At 45.1% G+C, this 25,100-nt stretch overlaps 2 protein-coding genes across 2 annotated transcripts; one reads left to right on the forward strand and one right to left on the reverse strand.

Moving 5' to 3' along the window:
- Positions 1-3,898: 3,898 nt before the first annotated feature.
- Positions 3,899-4,916, forward strand: LOC123074377 (CASP-like protein 1C1). Its single transcript, XM_044497242.1, has 3 exons — positions 3,899-4,176; positions 4,268-4,370; positions 4,470-4,916. The coding sequence occupies exons 1-3, from the start codon at positions 4,022-4,024 to the stop codon at positions 4,680-4,682; spliced, it is 471 nt and encodes a 156-aa protein (XP_044353177.1). The 5' UTR covers positions 3,899-4,021; the 3' UTR covers positions 4,683-4,916.
- Positions 4,917-6,514: 1,598 nt separating this feature from the next.
- Positions 6,515-9,238, reverse strand: LOC123077931 (40S ribosomal protein S15a-5). Its single transcript, XM_044500290.1, has 3 exons — positions 8,965-9,238; positions 7,712-7,872; positions 6,515-6,898 (listed from the first exon to the last, which is right to left on the reverse strand). The coding sequence occupies exons 1-3, from the start codon at positions 9,092-9,094 to the stop codon at positions 6,800-6,802; spliced, it is 390 nt and encodes a 129-aa protein (XP_044356225.1). The 5' UTR covers positions 9,095-9,238; the 3' UTR covers positions 6,515-6,799.
- Positions 9,239-25,100: the final 15,862 nt, after the last annotated feature.

Here is a 25,100-nt window from a genome sequence, read left to right on the forward strand (position 1 = left end):
TCGAAAAGTTGCAACAAAGGAAATGGTTGGTGACCCCCTAAAATTCCCATGAATGTTGGTATCAAGTTTCTTTTTCTATTCTGGTGATCCAATCACATTGAGTTCATAGGCATGCTGATATTTCAAAAGGGGAATGAGCTTGCTAAGCTAAGTTTCCCTCTCCATGTGCTTAAAGGTCAACTACAAAGCCCTCAAAAGTCTTTCATTTCTCCATTATATCTACCTACTTTCACTCCTTCGGATCCTCTAAGCTCTTCCACTTAGGATCTTCCGAATGGTTATCCAGTCCATTACAAAGAAAATGTTGCTCGGAGCTCTTGAACAAGACCAATCCGAACCGATGAAGCCCTCTTCTCCCATCTTTGTTCAACTTTCAACTTCACTCAAAATTTCCAAACGATCCAAAGAAGTGCGTATGTGTAAGGTTGGTCAGTCGGAGCCTCCGAACAACCTTGTTTGGACCTTTTGAGCAGTTCAAAAGTTTCTACCTTTGGCATTGTTTTGTGATTCCACGCTGATCACTCTGAGCTTCAGAGTAGTGCTAAAAAGTGTATCACATACAGATTTTTGGCCTTTCCTATTCATCCCCCACCTATCCCTTCAATTCACTAGAAGCAAACTTCACTCTCATCATATTTTCTGAGAGATAACACCAGCTTCTAGTGTCGAGTTCAAAGGGTTTTCTACTCCAACGATCGAGCCAGGTCTTTTATCTCTAATCCCGTCTTTTCTTTCCTCTCCTACCTCTCCAATCCAAAGCTATATCTTGAGAGAGTTTTGTTTTGGGAGTAGAGGAGTTTATTGGTTGAAGCACATGTGCAAGGATTCATCACCAAGCAAAATCAATCATGTTATTTTTGAAGGATGTGCGGCTCCTATATCGACTAGGTGTGCTTGGAAGCCTTCAAGGTGTGAAGGAATCAAGAAGTTTGTATGGGCTTGGAGATCGCCTACTTTGTGAAGTCTATCCGAAGTGAGGCTCGATCGTCATGGGCGTATGCCATGATGGCATAGCTTGGTTGCTCCTTCGTGGACCCTTTGTAGGTGATAGACCTTCGTGGAACTCGCAACCAGAATCTTTGTCATCCTACAATTCTAGTGATTTGAAGCCTTCATCAACATGGAGTGGGATAGAGCTAACTTTCTGAACCACGGGAAAAATCTTCATCAAGCCACCCCGTATTTGCATTCATCTAACCCTATCCTTACTTCTGCTTGTGCAAGTTGTTGTCTTATGTTGCTCTGCTCTACTACACTTGAATGTGTAGGGTGTTCATTAGGCTACCGGTAGAAAAGTTTAAAATTGCTAAAGAAACTTAAATTTGGGAGGATAGGCTTGTTCTCTATTCACCACAACCTCATGTAGACTATACTAATTGATTCTACAATAGCTCAAGTGATAGGTCACCATCGCTACGCATCACAAGCCACTTGGGTGTTACCACAGTGAGTGGGTCAGGCTAATAATGACCCATATCCATTGTACCTTTGAACCATCTAACTAAACATTGTTTCTTAGCTCTAAATCATCTTCTCAAACAAATAAAATGTACCCTTATCAGATGTTTTGAAATATATAAATTATCAGTAGAATTCTGATATTTTAATTTAGTAGTGAAATAAATATTGAAACTTTACTAAAAGTACTCATATTCCAACCAAGCCTTGACTATATTTTACTTTGCTCCATCTGCACCTTCATTTTCCCTTTCTCTCCGTTCAACAAAGGTTAATAGCTAGTAACAGGACGAATAGACACTAGTGCGGTGGCAAGTGGAGACAGTATGTGCTCAATTCAGTGGTAAAGTTGCAGTTACGATTTCTTTAAACCACGTAGGAGAGTTGCATGTATATTCAATAAGAAATAATATGATAGCACGCCATACCTGCATGAATCAACTAAAAATCTAATTGATATAAGGATCATCAGCCCAAAATTCAGCGATTCTAGAAAATGACAACCAAACCCGGCCTAGATTAGAGCAAAAGAAACAACACAAGACATGAAAGTGAGACCCATTCATTATAAAGCTCGAGACACAACAACACGAGCCAAATTCAACTACAATAACGCTGGTTGCAGCTGAAGCTAGCATAAACATTATATGGACATATAGGGCACTAATCTTGATCCAAACTATTTGCACCAGTACCCACCCAAAGCTGTTGAAGATACCACCACTCAGACCATAAAGAGGGCCATGGAGTTGGCTAGACACAAACCCGGGGAGGCGGACCAAAGGGCGCGTGTGAGAATCGAGGACGGATTGTGTCTTACATGAAACGATTCACGAGCTACACTCGAAGAAATCTGATGGAGTTATCTTTCCTAGTGGATTTTTAGAAATCCTACGAAAAAGTTAAATGGCCATTCTTGCAACAATGTGTGCGAATGAAAGGCTTCCCCGATAAAATTGTGCCAGTGGATTGACTCATTTGTCACAGGAGGTAGTGTGGGTGTCAAGGTAAATAACGACATTGCTCACTATTTCCAAACACAAAAGGGATTGCAACAGGGAGACCCTTGTCGCCTATTCTTTTCAACATTGTAGGAGATCTTCTAGTGGTACTCATTAGCCGAGCCAAGAAGCAGGTCATGTTGCATGCTTAATTTCTCATCTTGTCGATGGCAAGGTTCTGTACTTCAGCGTGCCGATGACACTATTATCTTCATGGAACATGACTTTGAAAACGCAAAAAATATGAAAGTTATTCTTTGTTTATTTGAGCAGTTATCTCGTCTCAAGATTAACTTTCACAAGAGTGAACTCTTCTACTTCGAAAATGCCAAAGAAGAACAGAATCAGTACACACAACTGTTTGGTTGTGCATCGGGCTCTTTCCCCTTTAGATATCGTAGTATCCTAATGCATTTACGTAAACTTCTTAAAAAGGAATCGAATGGTATTAAGGATCGCTTTGAGAAAAGGTTGGGTTTTTGGATTGATAAGCACATGTCTTATGGGGAAAGGCTCATCCTGATCAATATTGTTCTCACAAGTTTACCTATGTTCATGTTATCTTTCTTTGAAATACCTAAAGGGGTAAGAAAAATATTGGATTACTACATATCTAGGTTTTTCTCGCAATCTGATGAACATAAATGTCAATGGATGCCCCATTTGTTGCCCTAATTAAAGACCAAGGGGTGTTTAGGGGTGCAAGACTTCGAGATTAAAAAGTGTATGTTGAGAGCATCCCAAGTTGAAGTCTGAGATCTTAGGGAAATTTGGGCTTTACTTTGGGCCATTTAGAACACGTGTAATGATTGTATTTTTAATAGAAGGAAAGTTCTAAATTTTTTTGCAGATTATCTTCAAGGCCATCAGTTGGATCCATAGATGATCATTACTATGCAAGGAGGAGGATTGGGAGCCCACGGTCTTTGAGTGCAATCGATACGAGATGGTCTCTCGGGATTTGTTCAACCAATTTAGTTGGTGGGCTACTAGTAGGATTTGTGGTGTATGAGATTCATTTTTCTACTAGTATTGTTTTTTATTTGCCCTTGGGCAACTATGTGCGGCAGTTATTGTGATCTTGAACTATGAAATAATAAATAAAAGGTTATGTGAATCACTTGATGCAGAGAGGCCGAGGGGTATTCCCTCCTTTGGAAAACAATATATTCATTTCAGTCAAAAATGGAAATTACTAGTGCTATTCCTCGATGACAGGTCTACGATACCTCACTCTTTCTTTAGATGGAAGTAAGCACGGTTTTTGTTCCTGGTTGGTTATCTTTGCACAATTTCAACTCCGAGCCCCTTCCCCATCATTCTTGAGATTTGTTGAGTTCAAGACCCAGGAAACGAGGTAGTCCATCGACTTCATAATTTAAGATAATAACGACTACATTGACTGGAATCGTAGTAGGAGTATATAATTCATCACAAACCACACCTAGTCGCGCACACGTATTCAATTCCCTCCTTTCTACAAGCTGCTCCGTGCATGAGACGGCGTTCTACCGAACATATTTCAGCCTAAACACAAGCGCTCGGCATAAGTGCAGGCAACCATGGCGAAAGCACGGCAGTTCGTCGTCCTCGCGCTCAGGATCGCGACGGCGGCGGCGGCCGGCGTCGCGGCGATAGTCATGGCCACGAGCCACAAGACGACCACCGTCTTCGGCGTACAGGTGCAGGCCAAGTTCCAATACACGCCGTCCTTCGTGTAAGTATCTATAGCTGGTTTCCATATCATCGTGCCGGCCGTGTCACCGAGAACGAACGAAACGCCGCGCGCGCGCGTGCGTGCCTTGCAGGTTCTTCGTGGCCGCCAACATCGTCGCGTGCGCCTACAGCCTCCTCGCCCTCCTCGTGCCGCCGGCGAGCCCCGCCGCGAGGCACGTCCTCGTGGCCGACGCGGTGAGTTCACGGCGCACCACGCTGCCCGGCCGTCTCTGTACAGTATCGCCACGTCTCTGATTAGGTCGTTTTTGCTGAACTCGTTGTCATGAGCTGCAGGTGCTCGGCATGGTGCTCACCGGCGCGGCCGCGGCCGCGGCCGCCATATCGGCCCTGGGGAAGAACGGGAACAGCCACGCGGGCTGGCAGCCGATCTGCGGGCTAGTGCCCACTTTCTGCGACCATGTCACGGGGGCTCTCGCCTGTGGCTTCGTCGCGGTCGTCCTCCACTTACTCGTCGTTCTCCATTCCATTTACACCATGAACAGCTAGGGCATGCTGCCTTTTGTGCCATTTGTCGCTGGTTTTTACTGCATGAAGAGAATAAATTCGAATATACACGCTCTCTCAGTGGCATAGTTTGTGATATTCTGAAATTACTTGCAATTTTTTAGACTTCAAAATTACGCTAGTATTGCTTTGGTAGAACTAAAGGTTCGTCGACCTGACTATGTACATCAATTTGAAGATAATTCTGTGAAATAAATGAGCAAATGTTATGTGATCCATGAGACAAACAATGTTTCTTGTCACTGTGAGTTTTTTTTTTTTGCGGGTAAAAACTTATATTACTCAAACATCAACCGTACAATCCTTCTTACATAACTCAATGACTTCTTGAAGGCCTGAGCCCAACCAAACTACGGTTCTACTATCAGTTCTAGCAAATTTAGCTAGGAAATCACTTACACAGTTCTGACCACGATTGATATGAGTAATACAAGTCATACGAAGAGACTTCAAATGCATGATCTCCTGCACCAGCGCCGCATAAACAGACCTGTTCATGCCACTGTCATTCAACATGTTCACCGCTAGTATCGAATCCATCTCAATGCAAATTGGGAGATCCGAACGTTGAATGGCTAGAGATAAACCCTCCATGCATGCACTTATTTTTCTGCTTCCAAGGCATCTCGACATGAGAAGAGTTCCCTGCAGGATGAATAGATGATATTGCCGCGATCATCACGAAGCACCATACCAGCTCCAGTCACTGTGAGTTGGCCAAGATCGATTCTTCATTTGATTATGTACGAGTATGAGCAAGTAATGCCAGAGTTAGTTGAGATGTCACTACCATATTCTTGTTTAAACCACATTATTTTGTCATTATAAATTTTCAGTTGAGTCAACGGGGAGGATGGCAGGATCTCCTTTTGGATTAACTAGCAAGGTCCAGTGTTCAATTCATGATACACACAATCAAGAGCACATATTAGCACATGTACAGCTACCCTGAGCAGACTGGTCAAGCTATTGTCCGAACATGTATTCCAATGCACATTGATTGTACAAATATTTAAGAGTCACACAATTCACATGTGAATTTAATAATAATAATCAGATAACATAACAGAAGGTTCCAAATCAAAAGGTGTCCAAGGGGAGTACTCCCTCCATCCAAAATAAGACAATTATTTTGGGATGGAGGGAGTATTTACTAGACTGAGTTAGGTGCTGTTAAACGTCCAGTTTTTGCAGAAAAAAAAATGTTGATTTGCAGTTTGGTTGGAAAAAAATTTGAGCTGGAATAGCATATTTAGGTAGTGGGGAAGAAGGCATAGGTTTTTTTCAGCTCACAAATCACTTTGATCCCTCCCTCACCATAAAATGAAAGTGGTGATCTCGTTATTCTTGGTTAAAATGTGTTATGATTTTCAGGAAACTTGTCGTCTAAAAACAATGTTAATGAGACATTTACATGCGAGGTTTTGGATGAGTAAAAAAAGTGTGTTGACAAGGGGTCTTGTGATGCAAGACCCATTTGATCGTTCGGGGTCTTTGCATTGCAAAAAAAGACTTTACATAATGACAGAAATCAGGAAAATTCCCACGAGGATAGCTACAGCCAGCTAGTGAGTGACAGATTAAAAGATATTTGAAATGCAGGTTAGAAAGACCAAGCGCATCATATTCTAGCAGAAACAAGATCATGGGGGTTGCTAACATCTCATCACATGCATATATATATAAACGAGTGCATCAATTTGCATAATCTTGCACCAATAATGGTCAATACTGCCTCAAGTAAGAACATAAACATACCCCAAATTAGCAGTGTGTTTTAAATCCCCGTGCATGCAAGATTTTGGAAAAGTGGCTGCGACAAAGTTCTCAGCAAGATCATAGATGCTCAAACTAGAGCTTTACTCGTGTATCTCGAAGTACATGGGTGTATTACACCTACAGAAATACCTGTCCCAAAGAAGGATTACAATATTTATGTCAGTGTTGCGAGACATACTTCTGAGATGTAATCGCATTTTCTGCTGGCCATGAACAAAAGCAGCAAGCTCTAAATGTCAAAATAAAATGACTTCAGTCATCATAACAAAATAAAATGCAACCCAGAGCTGACTCAGCATGGGATAACTGTGTTTTCCTTCTCAATGGAAGTAACCGAGGACCTGGCCACCCACATTCTGCCTAATTGCTTCCTCGTGATCTAAAACGCCATTTGGGGTGGTCACCACAACATAGCCCCACTGCAAAGCAAATAAGAGCACGAAAAGGAAATGTGTTAGAAATAACACACTAACTCTAAAAATAAATAAATAGCACATAATAAAGCAGGACAAATAAGCATTCGGAAGATAGTTTAGCTACCAAGTGCTTCGCTTGACATCCACACCAGAGATGCGATCGAAAGATATGAGAATAATAAGAGTAAAGACAAGAAAGTTTGCACTAGGTACCAGTATCAGTTAGTTGTTGTTTTATGTAATTTCCCTGAGAATGTGTGCTGCTTCTCACTTGCCAAGTCATCTCTAAATGAAAAGATGGAGTACTCATATTCGCGATAAAAGTAATTCAACCAAGTTAGCAAACTTCTATGGTCTGTCATTAAAAAGAGATAACTTGTGGACTTTTTCACTTGCTTCCAAAAGTGCTATTTGCAGCAGGGACAGATGAACATTTATACTACATTCTTCCATGGCTTGGTTTATATTTACTCAATTACTCAAAAATCTGCCACAACCCACAATGGCATGTTTATTAGAATGTTTTCAAAAGTTTACGTACTAGTAGAAGTAAAATACTGTTTGATCTAGTCAATATTTAGTAGCTTATAGCCATAATGTACATTTCATGATCAGTATTGTATATGTTGTCACTGCAAGTAGCAGAATGGATTCAGTAATAAGCATTTAAGCTAGCAAGGTCTGGCACACCATATCTTCACCTTCCTGATTCTCACGGTATGAACAACAGTACCAAAATAGACCAAGATAACTGTATCCCTCAACTAACAGAAGATATGAATGTTCACAAATATCAAATATGAGTTGATAAAATACCTGCCGTGTTGGAAGCATCCTAGTTCTGTATTTTTCTATTTCCGTAGCTCTGAGGTCCTGCCTGTAAGTGAGAGCTTTGCAATCTTTAATCCTTCCCTGAAGTTCCACGGTGATTTTTCCAACCCTATGTGGATCAAAGACCTCGAAATTTTTTATGTAACCTGAAAAATGTCCACAGAATAAATTTCAGGGAAAAGTACCACCGTAAAAGAAATGTTCTCATACCCTCTCAGGAGCTTAATTTGCAACAGCAGTGGGGAGGAGACTAAACAACATTACATGTTCATAATGTTTTTCCCCTTTCTTTTCACATGCTGTAAGTTAAATGATAAAGGAAAGGCTGCCAATACCCCAAATAACTTATTCTTTCACTTGTTCTCGATAAATGAAGGTGTATAATGCCTGGTGATTCAAATACAAGATTATTATATTACTAGGTAACAACATTCTTAAAAAAACAAAAACAGGGTATTAAAGAAGCAATTTGCTATTCTCACACATAACCTACTCCTCCAAGCAGGTGGAGTTGATCCATACAACACTCCACTACACCTTTCTCTCCTACACAAGGATGTTAAATTATGAGTGGTCACAATTTCAGTGTGACAGTTCCTCACGATGTAACTAGAGGACATTCTTGAAGGTAATCAGATGAGACAAGTATAACTAGCTCCAGTACACAATACCATTTTCCCTGAAATTTATTCTTAGAGTGGAATACTTGCATGATTCTTTCAATGGCTAAAAGAGATGACATAACTTCGTCTAAGCTATGAAGAACACAAAGATATGCATATTTATTGGTAGCTTTGTGTTCTTCATACAACTACAGCAAGTTGGGGGACTGAAAGGCTTTGTTGTTGTATGTATGTATGAAGAACACAAAGCTACCAATAAATTTGCATATCTGATGAATGTGTCGACTTGCCTTCATCTTTCCAATGCCAACTCACATTTTCACATCTAACACAAATCCGGGGCAATGAAATGATTTCACGGTACATTCTGCGCATCCAGAATCTAGTGAGATATAAGTAACAGACTGACAATAAAAATTCACAAGTTGTTGAAGAAACCACCACCAACCTCCTCTCCCATCTTAATAAAAAAAAAACTTCCTCTCTCATCATGGATGAAACCCTCGTGTTCTTCTTGGGCGTAACAGAAGATAAGATGAGATGCGAGGGACCAGGGGGTTTGTGCAGCAGCTGCTGAAAGGAGCCTGATGAGAGGGAGCACGGAGTAGCTTATACCTCGGTGCTTCATGATGTTGAGGAAGGAGATCATGACGCCGGAGATGGGCTGGAGTTGCGCCGTCGCCTTCCCCCGCCGCTCCGCGTTCACCATCGTGCGCAGCGCGTCGTTGAGGATCCTCCGCCCCATCGCTCGCTCGAGCTCCTCGCCTCTTCCGCTCGTAGCCGCACCTCTCGGCTCGCCTCTCTACCAGCCGCCGCCGGCGCTCGTGATGGAGAAGAGAAGGGTGGGAAGAGTTAGCAGTGGGCCTGGCGTTAGGGAGAGAGCCTGCCAGTGGCGAGAATGCGTGTTTTCTCATGGACCTGGGGAGGCTTTTGGGCTTAATTCCACGAGCAGTGTGACGCTGTTTAACGATTGAGGCATCTCCGGTCCATCCTTCTTTTTTAATTCTTTATTTATTATAATCTTATACTTATCCTTTATTTATTTATTTATTTATAGAGATATTAAACTTTTTATAATTATATCATTATTTATTTATTTATTTATAGAGATATAAACTTTTTTCATCTCACCTACTCATCAAAAAAATGCCAATTCGCAAACAATGTAATAAATGCATCACATTTAAACACAAACTTAAACAATCAATTCGCACAAAAAAAACAATTAAAATGCACCACATCATAATTCAACTACGAGCATACACATAATTCATTCATTACAAAAAAAACTAAAACATAATCATTTTGAGTCAAAAAGGCACCCCATGAGCAAGTTTGTTCCAAAAAACCAACAAGCAGATGGTTGATCAGAAGGCATCATCAATTACAAGGATGTCACCCACACGTGCCATCGTCACCGTCACCACCATTGTCATCGCCACCACTACTAACTAACTTGGCCAAGATCTCCTCATGAGCGATTTCCCAATATTGTTTCACCCTCTCATCCATCTTGTTTGGATCGATGAACATGATAGCACGATCCTTTGTCGCCCTCTTTGTTCTTCTTTTCCTCTGTCTCCAATGCAAGTCTTTTCTCCTCAATCTTCCTCTTGTTCTTTTATTCCTCGGTCTTCATTGCAAGTCTTTGGACCTTAATTTTACACAAATGTTAACGTCCACACATGTGGCACGAAGCAACATGGCACAAACACCTCCAGTATCATTCATTTTGCCACATCAAAACAGATGACATCAGCAGAATATTTTTGGTTTTCGGCTTAAAAATGTTTTATCTCATAATTAAAAAATATAATTAAAAATCTGTTTTCACTATTAAATATGTCTCGACGAGATCTTCAAAACTAGATTCCATGTTGATATGTTTCGACGAAATTTTTTTGGCCAAAAGTTGCCATGATGTTTACACTGTAGTTGCCATAGTATTACACTAAAGTTGCCATGTGACAATTTTAGTTTGTAGAGCATGGCAATTTTACTATTTTCACCATGGCAATTCCAGTACTTTGACCATAAAAATTATTCTTTTATGAACCATGGCAATTTTAAGTGCACGTATCACGGAAATTTTAGTTTAAAGTTCATGGCAAGTCTAGTTTCTTAATTCTCCGTTTTATAATATGTCAAAAATTACTTTTAAATGTAGAAGAAAATAACTGAAACATACATTGGCAACTTGAGTGTAAACACCATGGCAATTCATGTGCAATAGACATGGCAACTTTTAAAAGTCGTCGAAACATATTGATATGAGATCTAGTTTCGAAGATCTCGTCGCGACGGATTTAATAGTGAAAATGAATCTTCAATCAGATTTTTCATTAAAGAGATAAAACAGTTTAAAAACTGGAAATCCAAAAAGATTTCCACATGCATGCATGCGGTGACGTGGCGTAGTCTGTGTCTTATAGGGCGTGTGTGCGTGTGTCGCTCCCACCACACTTCTGGGCGTTATCAGCATCCTAATTTTAAGTATTTTTTCTTCTGCTTTCACCTTCCTCTCCCCGTCCACCACCTTTGTCTTCAACATTTCCTCCTCCATCATCTTGAGCTCGCATAAACGAATCAACTTCTCCTCCTTACTTTCGGTTGCCAATGCCCTCTTCACCTCCACCATGGCAATGAGCTCTTCCTTTTGTGCTCCAACACCTCCATTCTTCTTCACCTCCTTCGCATTTTTTTGTCCGTCCGAAAGCGTTTGAGGAGTGAAGAGGTCCTCTATCAAGTCACCATCATCAATAGCGGTGCTAATTCCTGTCCTCTTTGGTGTCGTTTCATAGTTCCTCCATGCCTATTTATCATTTGCCACAAGAGCATTGTAGCACTAATGCAAAGACAAGTCCTTGCTGCCACCTCTCTTGTCCTTTTGCTTGTAAAGAGCTTGGATAATGGGCTCAAACTCATTGATGGGCACCTCCGCTTGGCGATGCTGGGTTGACTTGATCAAGACAACCGGAACACTGGTTGCATTAGTGGATCACACTCCGATGATGAGTGAGAATGTGAGATAACCCGTTGTGCGGTTGGAGGGAATTTCCACATGGCTAGAATAGTAATACTCGATACTTCTCCAAAATGTTTAATTCATTTGATCAGCCTAGACGTGGCGTCAAGAGAAACGCTCATCCATGCATCTCACAAAGCAAGGCTTTTGGTATTGTAGTTGTACGACCTTTGAGCCTTATTTCTCATTCTTCGGGTACCGGGCTCTTGGCTAGCACATTTGTGTATCCCTTAAAACATTACCACATGAAATAAATCTAGTTCTAAAAAATGAAATAAAGCTACATTGTATCTAACAAAAACATAACTGACACATTTGGCGTTTGGTTCCCCCCCAAAAAACATGTTGTTTATTTTCCTGTTTCCGGTTTTTCTTCCCCAGCTTTTCTTATTCCTTTTTTTGGTTTATTTTAGATATTCTTTCTTTATCCCTTTTTCCGCTTCCTTCGCTTTTTTGTACATTTTTTGTTTTATATTTGTAACAAATAAGTTTTAAATAATATGTAAACTTTACTAGAAAAATACACTAACTTCTTCCTCACAAATACACATTTGAAATTGCAATATTCCATGATTTTTTTTCAAAAAACACCACTTTTGTTAATTTCAAGATTTTTCAAAAGTAAGTGAACTATTTTTGTAAATGCACAGACACTTTTCCAAATTGTATCAATACTTTTCAAAATGTGTGAACGCTTTTTTAACTACATGAACATTTTTCAAATTGTGCTAGCATTTTTAAAAAGCATGGATCCTTTTTATAATTTCATGAACATTTATAATAATGTGCACACACTTGTTATAAAACTCATGAACATTTTGCCAAATGTGTCGGTCCTTTCGGGATTTTTATTTTCTAATTCCTTTTTTTTCTTCTCTGGCTTTTAGGAAGAAGAATGCATGGCTTAGAGGAGAGCATGTACTAAATTCCACTGTGGCCAGGCATACTACCTCTTGTCCTATAAACAGAGGACAGGACTTGGGAGCGGGATTTGGGAGCAAGTCACCACTGTCGTGTTGTGCTCAAGCAAGAGGAGGGGCGCGGGGGAGGACGCAGGCCAGCATTCTGCGGAAGGGGAAGCCATGCATCCCCTGGACTACGCGAGTTGCCTCTCACCGCTGTTGAACCCCTCGACGGCCAGCGTTCCGCGGATCCCGCCGCCGTGGTCGCTGCGAGGAGGTCGAGCTGGAACCCCACGGGCTTGGTCTGGATCCAGCCTCCCTTCTCGATCTGGGGAAAGAGAAGGGAAGGAAGAGGACGGGAGGTCACCGGCGTGGAAGAGGACGGAGGCCGGCGACGGCGGTATGGAAGAGATGTTGCCGGTGGGAGAGAGCGCGGGCCGGCGGCGGGGTGGCGGCGTCGCCAGATGTAGCCGGGGTCGAGGGATGGAACAAATGAGTGTGGGTTGAATTCTTACAAATGTAGGGGTTATTTTGTGAAAACAGAACGTTTTCCTATATCTAGTTAAAAAGGGACTGTGGGTTCAATTATTAAAAAGTACAAGGACTTTTTTTGCAAAAACACCGTGACGGTGAGCAGGCAGAAGCAATAGTCGCTTTATTATTAGGGAAAGATTTTATTTTATTGTTTGTAATTTTTCTTGGTATTTTACTTTTTCTTATTTCATATGTTTTATTTGTATACTAGTACAAATGCCCGTGCATTGCACCGGGCAGAAAAATGGGCATAACCTGCTTTATGTGCCATTGTGCATCATTTTTATATTTATTTTTAATAAACATAGCACATGTGCCCGTGCGTTGCAACGAAAAAAAATTAGCCTGCGAAGGAGTTTTCAACGGGATGGTCGCGGCGACATTTGTATACCTGTGATGCTGTGCACAACAAGAATGGGCGTGATGGCATAGGGGGAGCGCAAGGGCAACGATGCTGCTAGCGTTGGAGAGGGGAGAGGTCGACCTCACCAAACCATGCTTCCTCACAACGTGTCCCTTCCCTCCGCGTCGAAGCTTCCTCTCCAAGATGTTGCTCTTGTCTTTTCACCGCCAACTTCCTATTGTCGGAAGCACCTTCCAAAAACAGATATACAGAAGCCACCTTCTGTTAAAGAGAAAAAGAAGAATGCCCAAAAAATAAATAATTAATCAAAACCATACTTTAGAACAATGTTCGTCATGTTTGGCACCTCGGAAAGATGTTCATCATGTTTGTCATTGCCAATAGATATAAAAATATGTTCACTATTACCATTGAAAAAATCCTTAGCATTCCCCATGTTCCGGTCAATCACAACTTCACAAGACAAACTTCAAGAATATGTATTCAAGAGGTCAAAGTGAACTGAAGCGGTTGATATATCAAACTAACAGAGTGATATTTCTTCACAGCTTTTTCTCGACAAAAATAGACATACCTCCTCTGAACCCCTTGTGTAGTAAAAGGCATCACCGCCCTTGCTTACACATGGGCCATGGAGCCAAATTTCGCCTAAAAACTTACCTGCTAGTTGGAATGGATGACCCTACTTCCCTGAAAGCAACTGAACAGTAATTTGATGTCAAATATAAAATGAACAATAATTTTGTGAAAACAAAAGAATTATAGTATTGCAGCCAGGGAAGAGTAGTGCTACATGCTGACAGTTTAAAACTTTAAAGTATATCTGAGATATAAAATTTACAAAACCAGATAGTAAAATTGACCTGAACACACCGATTTTATACTGGATGGACACCACAAAGTCACAACAAACCTTACTGACAAATCATTTAATAAAAATAGTATACTAAAAGGTATATAATAAGGGAAACGATTCTATTCACCCGACCGGTCTGTCATGGGCATCCGCCGGTTCCAATGCTCGACGCGTGTCATGTATGGGGTCTACCCATCACTATCTTGCCCATCCTTATCCATAGAAAATGGCATCTACACATTTCTCCACCTCTGAGTAGTCATCTTCTTTCCTGAAAAAATAATCACGAGTACCTCGTTAGCTCCGCCGCTAGCTGTTGCAGCGAGCGCTGTGCTGGAAGCCAACAACCCAGGTGTTGGTGTGCCGACTGCGCGGACGCTCGAAACCACCGGACTGCACCGGCCGTCCCCGTGAGAAAAGATGTCGTCCGAGCCGCGTCCGTCATCGCCCGCCATGTCGCCGCCGTCCTGGAGTAGCGCCGGTGTCCATGGCTGCCGCCTCCTCGAGCTCAACCGCCGGTGCCACCAGCAATAGTTCCTGCAACATAAATTTTATTGCAAAATAATTCTACAACATGATCTCTGTTGCGAAAAAATCATAAACTTTTTTGCAACATCATCTTTCTTGTAATTTTTTTGAAACATAACCTTTGTTGCAAATATTTCTACAACACGACTTATATTGCAAAAGTTTCCGCAATATTAGCTTTGTTGTAATGATGAAGGGTGTCGGTCAACCGCTCGATGGCGTTAGATCTAACATCTCGTGACCCGGCCGATCTTTCGGCGGACCCGTAGCACGCCCCATATAATAAGGTCCGAAAAAACAAAGGCATGAACTGAAGGATTGCTTGAAAACTTGATCACTTTATCGTGAGAAAGACATTGCAAGAGCTAAACATACCTCGTTAGGCAAGGAGAGGCAAAGCATGCAACGCTATACTTTTAGTTCTTGCCTGACACCATCCAGTGCTTTGACCTGTTTTGACCGAATTAGAGACTCGCATGTTGTTGTTGGCCTGCCGCCACCCAGCGTCATCACAGGCAAGCTCGTTCATGCCATCTTACAATCAGATCAAAATCTGAGCTGATTAGCCATTGGGCCGGCAGCCACCGGCTCTCTGTTGCGGTTTGCATTGACAAAGCAAAGTGGAGATATTAGAGGCCACTCACGGGATTAAAGTTGAGGCAGTGGTCGGTGGAGTAGGATCAGGATGAGCGGCCACATGAACTCAGCGTTTGTTCATCGAGGGCTGCTCGGCCTTCATCGTTTTGGCGGTGCAAACTATCAGGTGACGATCTGGGGGCGACCATGTATGCGGAACCCTCCCCGCAGCCGCTGACACATGGTGGTGACGCGTAGATCCGCGGTTCTGCCAGCACCTATGATCGGCTCTCCACTCCACCGCGCTCGGCATCTCTTAGCCATCGACAGCACTCTGTGACGGGCACCGCCATCAGGTCAATGAGCCCGTGCGCTTTACGCGATCAACGGCCATGCCTACAGGGTGGTCCATGCCGACGGAACCTGCCGTCATTAACGTTGGGCGCCGTGTCTGGATATCTCCTCATTGTTGTCAACGATCATCATCCATGACCGTGCTGGCGCAGCGAATCCAAAGAACGCGAATCCTCCCGAAGATGTGGACTTGTTGGCGTTGGCTTCGGCTGTTGCTACCGTCGGCTTCGGCAAGGGCTCGCACCTGGATGTATTGTCCATGGGATCGGCCTTGGTTTACGCTGCTCATCCGGCGGCACTGTCTGTTGTCTCGGGCGACGTATTTAAGGAAGAGGCTAGCGAAGATAGGCGAGAGACCAACTCGTGAGGGACTCCTGGATCGATCTCGAGGGACAGGGAGAAACAAATCTAGGTGGAACGATGACAGGAAAGCAATCTCCGCTTTTAAGTAGGAAAGCAATCAAGCTGCACTAATTAAATCATTGCCTTCCCGTGGACTCAACTTCTTCATTTGCCTATTTTTCTTGGCGTTATTCCTTCCTTTCTTGTCTTTCTAATTGTAGAAAATCAATTCATAAGCCAACACATACACGGCTTTAGCCCAGTTGGTTGTGCACGTTGAGATGAAACGACAGGTCATGAGTTCGATCCCCATGAAAATCACCTAATTTTTGCTGCGCTCCTCTACAATCTCGGCCCATATGCAAGGGCAAAGTCGCTGCTCACAATCTCGGCCCATGTGGGGCAAAGCCCATGACAGATAGAAAAACGTAATTTGTCAAATCTACATCGATGGCAACATTAGTACCACCTCACGTATATGTTTTAAATTCAAACTGAAAACGTAAAATTCACAGGAAGAAAGCGTATTGTGATGGTGAACCCGACAAAGTCAATCCGTGCTTTATTATTAGGGAAAGATTTAACTTATTTTGCACGGCAAATGGTCATCCCATTCTGTTATCTCCTTTTCTATTTTCTCCTGCATAAAAATTAGAAAACTAGTCGAACAACAAAACAAAAGAAGTCGACCAAAAGCAAGGTTTACCTTTTTTTGCAGGGGAAAAACAAGTTGTATTACTCAAGCATGGATGAGCTAGTTCATCCCTACATAAAGTAGGGATGTTTAGAGCAACTCCAATGCGGCGACTCATTTTGTCTGCCGCGCGTCTTTTTGGGTCGGCGCAGACAGAAAAGTCGGCCCGACGCGTCGACCCAAACGGACGCGCGTCCGCTTTTTGTCCGCTTGCCGACCCATTTCTGGCTCATTTTTTAGCCAGATTTGCGTCGGCGCGGACACGCGACGGACGCGCAAGCGCCCGCCTTCTCCTCCCCCCTGGCCCGCTGGCCGGTGGCACATTGGCCATCCTTTCCCATTCCGACAAGCCCTCGCCAGCCTCCTTCGTCGTCGCCGCCGCCGCCCACACCGTCCATTTCTACGGTGGCTCTGCGAGCTACCAACGCCACAACATCCCCTCTGCAACGCCGCCACCTCCCACGTCGCCCGCCACCGCCGTCTTGCCGCCGGGGAACCGAAAGCTTCCCACCCCCGCTCGCCCGACACAGCCACGACCGCGACCAAGAAGCCGCCTCGCCTCGCCGCCCCGTCCAGATCCTCACCAGCACACTCGTCAGACGCCGCCAGGGCAACTAGCTGGTCCGAGGGCGGCGCGACTCCCTTCGCCGGCCGTCTCCTTCGTCGACGGCCGCAAGCTGTTCGACAGTTTGCCAAGGTACAAAATGGACTTCGCCGATGAGTTCTTTTTTCACAATTTCCTTTGCGATTCCGATGATTTCTCGTCCGATGATGAGGAGGAGATCTTGGCTGCTGTGTTGGTGTTGGGGGACGTAGTATTTCAAAAAATTCCTATGATCACGCAAGATCTATCTAGGAGAAGCATAGCAACGAGCGGGGAGAGTGTGTCCACGTACCCTCATAGACCGAAAGCGGAAGAGTTTAGTAATGCGGTTGATGTAGTTGAATGTCTTCGCGATCCAACCGATCCAAGTACCGAACGTATGGCACCTCCATGTTCAGCACACGTTCAACACGATGACGTCCCTCGAGCTCTTGATCCAGTTGAGGACAAGGGAGAGTTCCGTCAGCACGACAGTGTGGCAACGGTGATGATGAAGTTACCGGCACAGGGCTTCGCCTAAGCAATATGACGATATGACCGAGGTGTTAACTGTGGAGGGGGGCGCCGCACACGGCTAGGAACAATTGATGTGCGTTCTAGGGGTGCCCTCCCCACGTATATAAAGGAGGGAGAGGGGGAAGGCAGCCTAGGGCGCGCCCAAGTAGGAGGAATCCTACTTGGGCCCCTAGTCCAATTCGCCCCCCTTACCATATTTGGACAAGGGGGAAAGGAAGGAGGGGGGAGGGGAAGGAAGTAGGAGTCCTATTTCATACTTCCTTTTCCTCCTCTCCTTTCCTTTTCTCCCCATGTGGCTTGCCCTATGGGGGGTGCACCAGCCCCTTGTGGGCTGGTGTGTTTCCTTACTTGGCCTATTAAGCCCATATGTTTGCCGGGGTTTGCCCGGAACCACTTCCGGTGACCCGGTATCACCCGAAACACTTCCGGTGTCCAAATAACATCGTCCTATATATGAATCTTTACCTCTCGACCATTTCGAGACTCTTCGTCGTGTCCGTGATCTCATCCGGGACTCCGAACAAACTTCGGTCATCAAATCACATAACTCATAATACAAATCGTCATCGAACGTTAAGCGTGCGGACCCTACGGGTTCGAGAACTATGTAGACATGACCGAGACACATCTCCGGTCAATAACCAATAGCGGAACCCGGATGCTCATATTGGCTCCTACATATTCTACGAAGATTTTTATCGGTCAAACCGCATAACAGCATACGTCATTCCCTTTGTCATCGGTATGTTACTTGCCCGAGATTCGATCGTCGGTATCAGCATACCTAGTTTAATCTCGTTACCGGCAAGTCTCTTTACCCGTTCCGTAATGCATCATCCCGCAACTAACTCATTAGTCACATTGCTTGCAAGGCTTATAGTGATGAGCATTACCGAGAGGGCCCAGAGATACCTCTCCGATACACGGAGTGACAAATCCTAATCTCGATCTATGCCAACTCAACAAACACCATCGGAGACACCTGTAGAGCATCTTTATATCACCCAGTTACGTTGTGACGTTTGATAGCACACAAAGTGTTCCTCCGGTATTCGGGAGTTGCATAATCTCATAGTCAGAGGAATATGTATAAGTCATGAAGAAAACAATAGCAATAAAACTATACGATCATTATGCTAAGCTAACGGATGGGTCTTGTCCATCACATCATTCTCCTAATGATGTGATCCCTTTCATCAAATGACAACATATGTCTATGGTCAGGAAACTTAACCATCTTTGATTAATGAGCTAGTCTGGTACAGGCATACTAGGGACACTTTTTTTATCTATGTATTCACACATGTATCAAGTTTCTGGTTAATACAATTCAGCATGAATAATAAACATTTATCATGATATAAGGAAATATAAATAACAACTTTATTATTGCCTCTAGGGCATATTTCCTTCAGTCTCCCACTTGCACTAGAGTCAATAATCTAGTTCACATCGCCATGTGATTTAACACCAATAGTTCACATCACCATGTGATTAGTTCACATCGCCATGTGACTAATACCAAAAGGGTTTTACTAGAGTCAATAATCTAGTTCACATCGCTATGTGATTAAAACCCAAAGAGTACTAAGGTATGATCATGTTTTGCTTGTGAGAGAAGCTTAGTCAATGGGTCTGTCATATTCAGAGCCGTGTGTATTTTGCAAATTTTCTATGTCTACAATGCTCTGCATGGAGCTACTCTAGCTAATTGCTCCCACTTTCAATATGTATCCAGATTGAGACTCAGAGTCATCCGGATCGGTGTAAAAGCTTGCATCGACGTAAATCTTTATGGCGAACTCTTTATCACCTCCATACCCGAGAAATATCTCCTTAGTCTTCTAAGGATAATTTTGACCGTTGTCAAGTGATCCACTCCTGGATCAATATCGTACCTGTTGGGGATATTACTACTAGTGTAAACCAGCCAATTAAGCCGGATTATCCCTATTGTTGGAAATATGCCCTAGAGGCAATAATAAAATGGTTATTATTATATTTCCTTGTTCATGATAATTGTCTATTGTTCATGCTTTACTTGTGTTATCCGGAAATTGTAATACATGTGTGAATACATAGACCATAACATGTCCCTAGTGAGCCTCTAGTTGACTACCTCGTTGATCAACAGATGGTTACGGTTTCCTGACCATGGACATTGGATGTCATTGATAACGGGATCACATCATTAGGAGAATGATGTGATGGACAAGACCCAATCCTAAGCATAGCACTAGATCGTGTAGTTCGTTTGCTAAAGCTTTTCTAATGTCAAGTATCATTTCCTTAGACCATGAGATCGTGCAACTCCCAGATACCGTAGGAATGCTTTGGGTGTACCAAACGTCACAACGTAACTGGGTGGCTATAAAGGTGCACTACAGGTATCTCCGAAAGTGTCTGTTGGGTTGGCTCGGATCGAGACTGGGATTTGTCACTCCGTATGACGGAGAGGTATCTCTGGGCCCACTCGGTGTTGCATCATCATAATGAGCTCAATGTGACTAAGTAGTTAGTCACGGGATCATGCATTACGGAATGAGTAAAGTGACTTGCCGGTAACGAGATTGAACGAGGTATTGGGATACCGACGATCGAATCTCGGGCAAGTAAAGTACCGATTGACAAAGGGAATTGTATACGGGATTGCTTGAATCCTCGACATCGTGGTTCATCCGATGAGATCATCGTGGAACATGTGGGAGCCAACATGGGTATCCAGGTCTTGCTGTTGGTTATTGGCTAGAGAGGTGTCTCGGTCATGTCTGCATGATTCCCGAACCCGTAGGGTCTACACACTTAAGGTTCGATGACGCTAGGGTTATAAGGAAGGTTTGTATGTGATTACCGAATGTTGTTCGGAGTCCCGGATGAGATCCCGGACGTCACGAGGAGTTCCGGAATGGTCCGGAGGTAAAGATTTATATATGGGAAGTCACCATACGGTCACCGGAAATATTCGGGGGTATACCGGTATTGTACCGGGACCACCGGAGGGGTTCCGGGGATCCACCGGGAGGGTCCACCTGCCCCGGAGGGCCTTATGGGCTGTAGGTGGAAGGGAACCATCCCTTAGTGGGCTGGGCGCCAACCCCCTAGGGCCCATGCGCCTAGGGTTTGGGGGGAACCCTAAAGGGGGGCACCCCCCTTGCTTGGGGGGCAAGCCCCCTCCCCCCTTGGCCGCCGCCCCCCTCTAGATCTCATCTAGAGGGGCCGGTCCCCCTTCCCCCTTCTCCCTATAAATAGAGGGGTGAGGGGAGGGCTGCAGCACCACATCCAAGGCGCAGCCCCTCCCCTCCCCAACACCTCTCCTCCTCCGCATGTGCTTGGCGAAGCCCTGCCAGAGAACTGTCACTCCACCACCACCACGCCATCGTGCTGCTGTTGGAGCCTTCTTCCTCAACCTCTCCCTCCTCCTTGCTGGATCAAGGCGTGGGAGACGTCACCGCTCCGTACGTGTGTTGAACGCGGAGGTGTCGTCCGTTCGGCGCTTGGATCATCGGTGATTTGGATCACGTCGAGTACGACTCCATCAACCCCGTTCTCTTGAACGCTTCCGCTCACGGTCTACAAGGGTATGTAGATGCACTCCTCCCCTCTCGTTGCTAGTAAACTCCATAGATTGATCTTGGTGATGCGTAGAAAATTTTAATTTCTGCTACGATCCCCAACACCAATATGGATTGTTTGTACTTAAAGCCCATGAAGACAAGGAATAAAGCGGTTTACTACAGAGACTCGAAGGCCCAAGGCCCAAAGATAGATTAAGGCCTGTAGCTATAAACCGGCATGTAGTTCATGATGTGTATTGTAAGGTATGACAAAGTAGAGACCAAGCCGGTATGTGTATAAACCGGCATCGGGATTCTGTAAGCCGGCGGGCGTCGACCTGTGTATATAAAGGCACGACCCGGCGGCGGGTCAGGGAAAAGAAACAACAGCTCGAGATCTAGGTAAAGCGATTCCGCTCCCTGATCCTCGAGACCACAGCAATACCATCACAACTGGACGTAGGCTTTTACTTTCACCGCAAGGGGCCGAACCAGTATAAACTCTCGTGTCTTTTGTCCGGTTTAACCCCTTTAAGCTAACCCGTTGCGATGGCTCCACGACTAAGTCCTTTCGCTAGGACATCTGCCGTGACAAACCCACAACAGTTGGCGCCCACCGTGGGGCTATCGCGCGATGGTTTCGAGTTCTTGAAGGGCAATTTCGAAGGGCTCAAGGGATACGCCGTGGGCCGGATGACCAAGAGTCGTCGCGGCAAGCTCTACATCGACGACGCAGGCTGGGGCCCCGAGGCCGGCTCAATCGAGTACGGGTACTGGGTCCCCAATGGAGTAACTCACGTCTTCATCGGCAAGATTGGCGAACCGGGCCCTGAGCCGGACATCTGCATCGACCTCGTTGAGACGGCTCAGCGTGCAAGCCCTGCCCGGATTCAGCCCGCCGTGAAGCGTGCGTTCGTAGGATTCATCAATGGTGCAAACTTGAACCGGCATCAGATAGCGAGACCGTCGTCTACTCAGATGGCGAGTCGTCCACCAGGGAGACCGAGTCACTGTATCAACTGCAAGATGGCGAGTTTGGGGGCTATTCCGATGGCGACAGTATTCCGGACCCCTTTGAACCGGCGAACCGGGTTGCGATCTTCATGGCTGGAACTCAGCCCACGTTGCAATCTTCATCCGCGGCAGCAGTAGTTTTAGGATCGGCAACTGGGGTGGGAGGCCCCGCGCGCCGGCCGGCCCAAATCTTGTCCGGATTATTAGACGCCTGGACGACCTTACTGGCCACACAAGTTACCGCCGACACCCAAGATCAGCATAATGCGGAGGTGGCCAAGCTGCAGGATCAGATAACTCAAGCTAAGGAGGACTTAGCGGCTGAAGAAACCAGGATGGCTGAGGAACGGGCCGCTTTAGAGACACAAGCACAGCGGATTCAGGCGGAAAATTATCGACTCCTGTTGGATTAGAACGCTTCAAACGACGTGTTAAGGAGAAGGCATCGGTCATGACTACCACCGGTTTATGAGGCAATGAATCTCTTTAGCACGCCAGGAGCAGGAACCAGTAATCCGGCAGCGGTGAACCGGATCGAGACGCCTAGGACCGGAGCGCCAGATCAGCCACGGGTGTCGGACCCCCCTAGACGGACCAATAACCCGCTGCAAGATATACCGGCGCCGCCGGGTCACTTCTCCACCCCTTTGGATAACATGATTGCCGCCGCATCACGTTTAGCTGCTATTCCAATGGAGGGTGAATCCCCAGCGGCGGTTGAGATGCGGCGTGCTAGGGATCTTCTTCAGACAGCCATGATGCAGCAGCAGGCTTATTCATATAGCCGAGACAGAATTCATTCAACCCCATGTCCGAGCCGGAGTTATAGCAGGCAGATCGATGAACCGGCTGTGTCAAGCAGTGTGCGGAACAGAGACGCTCCTCGAGGACCTAATCCAGCACAGGACCTTCAGCTCACTCCGGTTTGTCCGGTGGCCTCCGTAGAGCAAGGCCTTACTTTCAGCTCTTGGGGTGTGCCCTGCCTCGTCCCGGCTTTGGGCAACGTACGGCTACCCAAAGATTTCAAGGGCCCTCGTAAGATACCTAATCACACCGCCGATGTGCCCCCCGAGTCATGGATTGAGAGTTATGAGATGGCTATGGAGATGCTCGATGTGGATGAAGCGGCCTGAGCGAAATATTTTGCTATGATGTTGGATGGAACAGCTCGCACGTGGTTGAAAAGCTTACCACCTAATTCCGTTGGGTCATGGGCTGAGTTAAAAGCCCGGTTTATAGCAAACTTCAAAGACACGTGCAAATAGCCTATGTCAATTGTGGACTTAGCCGCCCGCATCCAGGGTGAAGGCGAGTCAACAACCCGTTGGGTGCGCCGGGTTTCAGAGATCTTACATTCTTCGGATCGCATCAATGCCGACTCGGCGGTTATAACATTAGAGGGTAATTGTCGGTTCCAGCCTTTAAAGTTGAAGTTCGGATGGCTCAAGCGTCACTGCAATGACATGGGAACACTTATGGCTGCTCTGGTTAAGTATGCTGATTCTGATAGTACCAAGGACCCCGAGTCTGACAACGATAAGACAGGGAAGGGAAAGAAGAGAGGCAACGCCAAGGGGCAGACGCATTCCGTCGAACCATAATCCGACGGGCCACAATAATAATGGTAAGCGGAAATCTGATCATAATTCAGATTTTGTGGCTAACACCTACACACAGAGCAATGGTCAGCGTCGTAAAGGAAAGCCGCCCTCAAGAAGGGCAGAGCGCAGTCCTAATCCGGAATGCCTGAATTTCCTGTTGAACCAGCCTTGCCCGAAGCATTCATTGCAGGACAAACCGGCCACGCACCTCTGGAAGGATTGTTATATCATGCGAGAATTCAAAAATTTAGATTTCTTCCGGAATGATCATGGACCGTCCGGCGGTTCAGGGTCCGGGTCCTATGAGCCAGGTTATGGAGGAGGCAACTCTGGTTCAGGATTCCAAGGCAACCAGGGTGGACATGGCAATCAGGGCAATCAGAGCAACCAGGGTGGTTATAACCAACAGGGACAGCAGCAGCAACAGTCAGGATACCAAAGTCACCCAAAGCAGTTGAATAGTGGACAGTACCACATTTTCACCACCAGCTTATGCAAACGCGATCATAAGCTTCATAAACGAGCGGTGAACTCGGTTGAACTGGCAGTACCTCACTATTTGCGATGGTCTGAGCAGCCTATTGTCTGGAGCCGAGAGGATCACCCGCCCCGGATTGACAATCCGGTCATTTGGCATTGGTGGTGGCGCCTCAGGTTGGAGGTTACAAGTTCACTAAGGTACTCATGGATGGAGGCAGCAGTATCAACATCTTATATTATGACACCTTCCGTCGTATGGGGTTGACGGATAAGAATCTTAAACCGTCGAACACTGTTTTCCATGGTGTGGTACCTGGCAAATCAGCTTATCCGATTGGTAAAATAGTTGTGGACGTCGCGTTTGGAGATGAGTATGACTCAAGAACAGAGACATTGACTTTCGAAGTGGTGAAAATCCAAAGCCCGTATCATGCCCTGTTTGGACGGCCGACTTATGCTAAGTTCATGGCACGACCCTGTTATGTCTATCTGCAGCTTAAGATGTCGGGTCATAAAGGGACCATCACAGTACGTGGAAGCCGCAAGATTGCTTTGGAGTGTGAGGAAGGTGACGCGGCCTATGCTGAGTCGGTTTGTGCAACAGAGGAGTTGAAGTTTTATAAGGACAACATTGATCCGGCGGATATGACTTCTTTGAAGAAGCCAACCACAGAGCATGATCCGGCCTTGAAGTTTAAATCGGCTGATGAGACTAAGACGGTTGATTTTGTGCCTGGTGATTCATCCAAACAGTTCATCATCAGTGCAAATCTGGATCCGAAATAGGAAAGCGCGCTCATCGAGTTC

Source organism: Triticum aestivum, chromosome 3D, assembly GCF_018294505.1.
Source record: "Triticum aestivum cultivar Chinese Spring chromosome 3D, IWGSC CS RefSeq v2.1, whole genome shotgun sequence".
Taxonomy (NCBI): Eukaryota; Viridiplantae; Streptophyta; class Magnoliopsida; order Poales; family Poaceae; genus Triticum; species Triticum aestivum.

Coding starts and splice junctions, on each gene's coding strand:
- LOC123074377 (XM_044497242.1), top strand. CDS start 4,022: ATGGCGAAAGCACGGCAGTTCGTCGTCCTCGCGCTCAGGATCGCGACG. Junction 4,177..4,267: donor CAATACACGCCGTCCTTCGT/GTAAGTATCTAT, acceptor CGTGCCTTGCAG/GTTCTTCGTGGCCGCCAACA. Junction 4,371..4,469: donor ACGTCCTCGTGGCCGACGCG/GTGAGTTCACGG, acceptor CATGAGCTGCAG/GTGCTCGGCATGGTGCTCAC.
- LOC123077931 (XM_044500290.1), bottom strand. CDS start 9,094: ATGGGGCGGAGGATCCTCAACGACGCGCTGCGCACGATGGTGAACGCG. Junction 7,873..8,964: donor CAACATCATGAAGCACCGAG/GTATAAGCTACT, acceptor GACATTTTTCAG/GTTACATAAAAAATTTCGAG. Junction 6,899..7,711: donor GGATGCTTCCAACACGGCAG/GTATTTTATCAA, acceptor TTTGCTTTGCAG/TGGGGCTATGTTGTGGTGAC.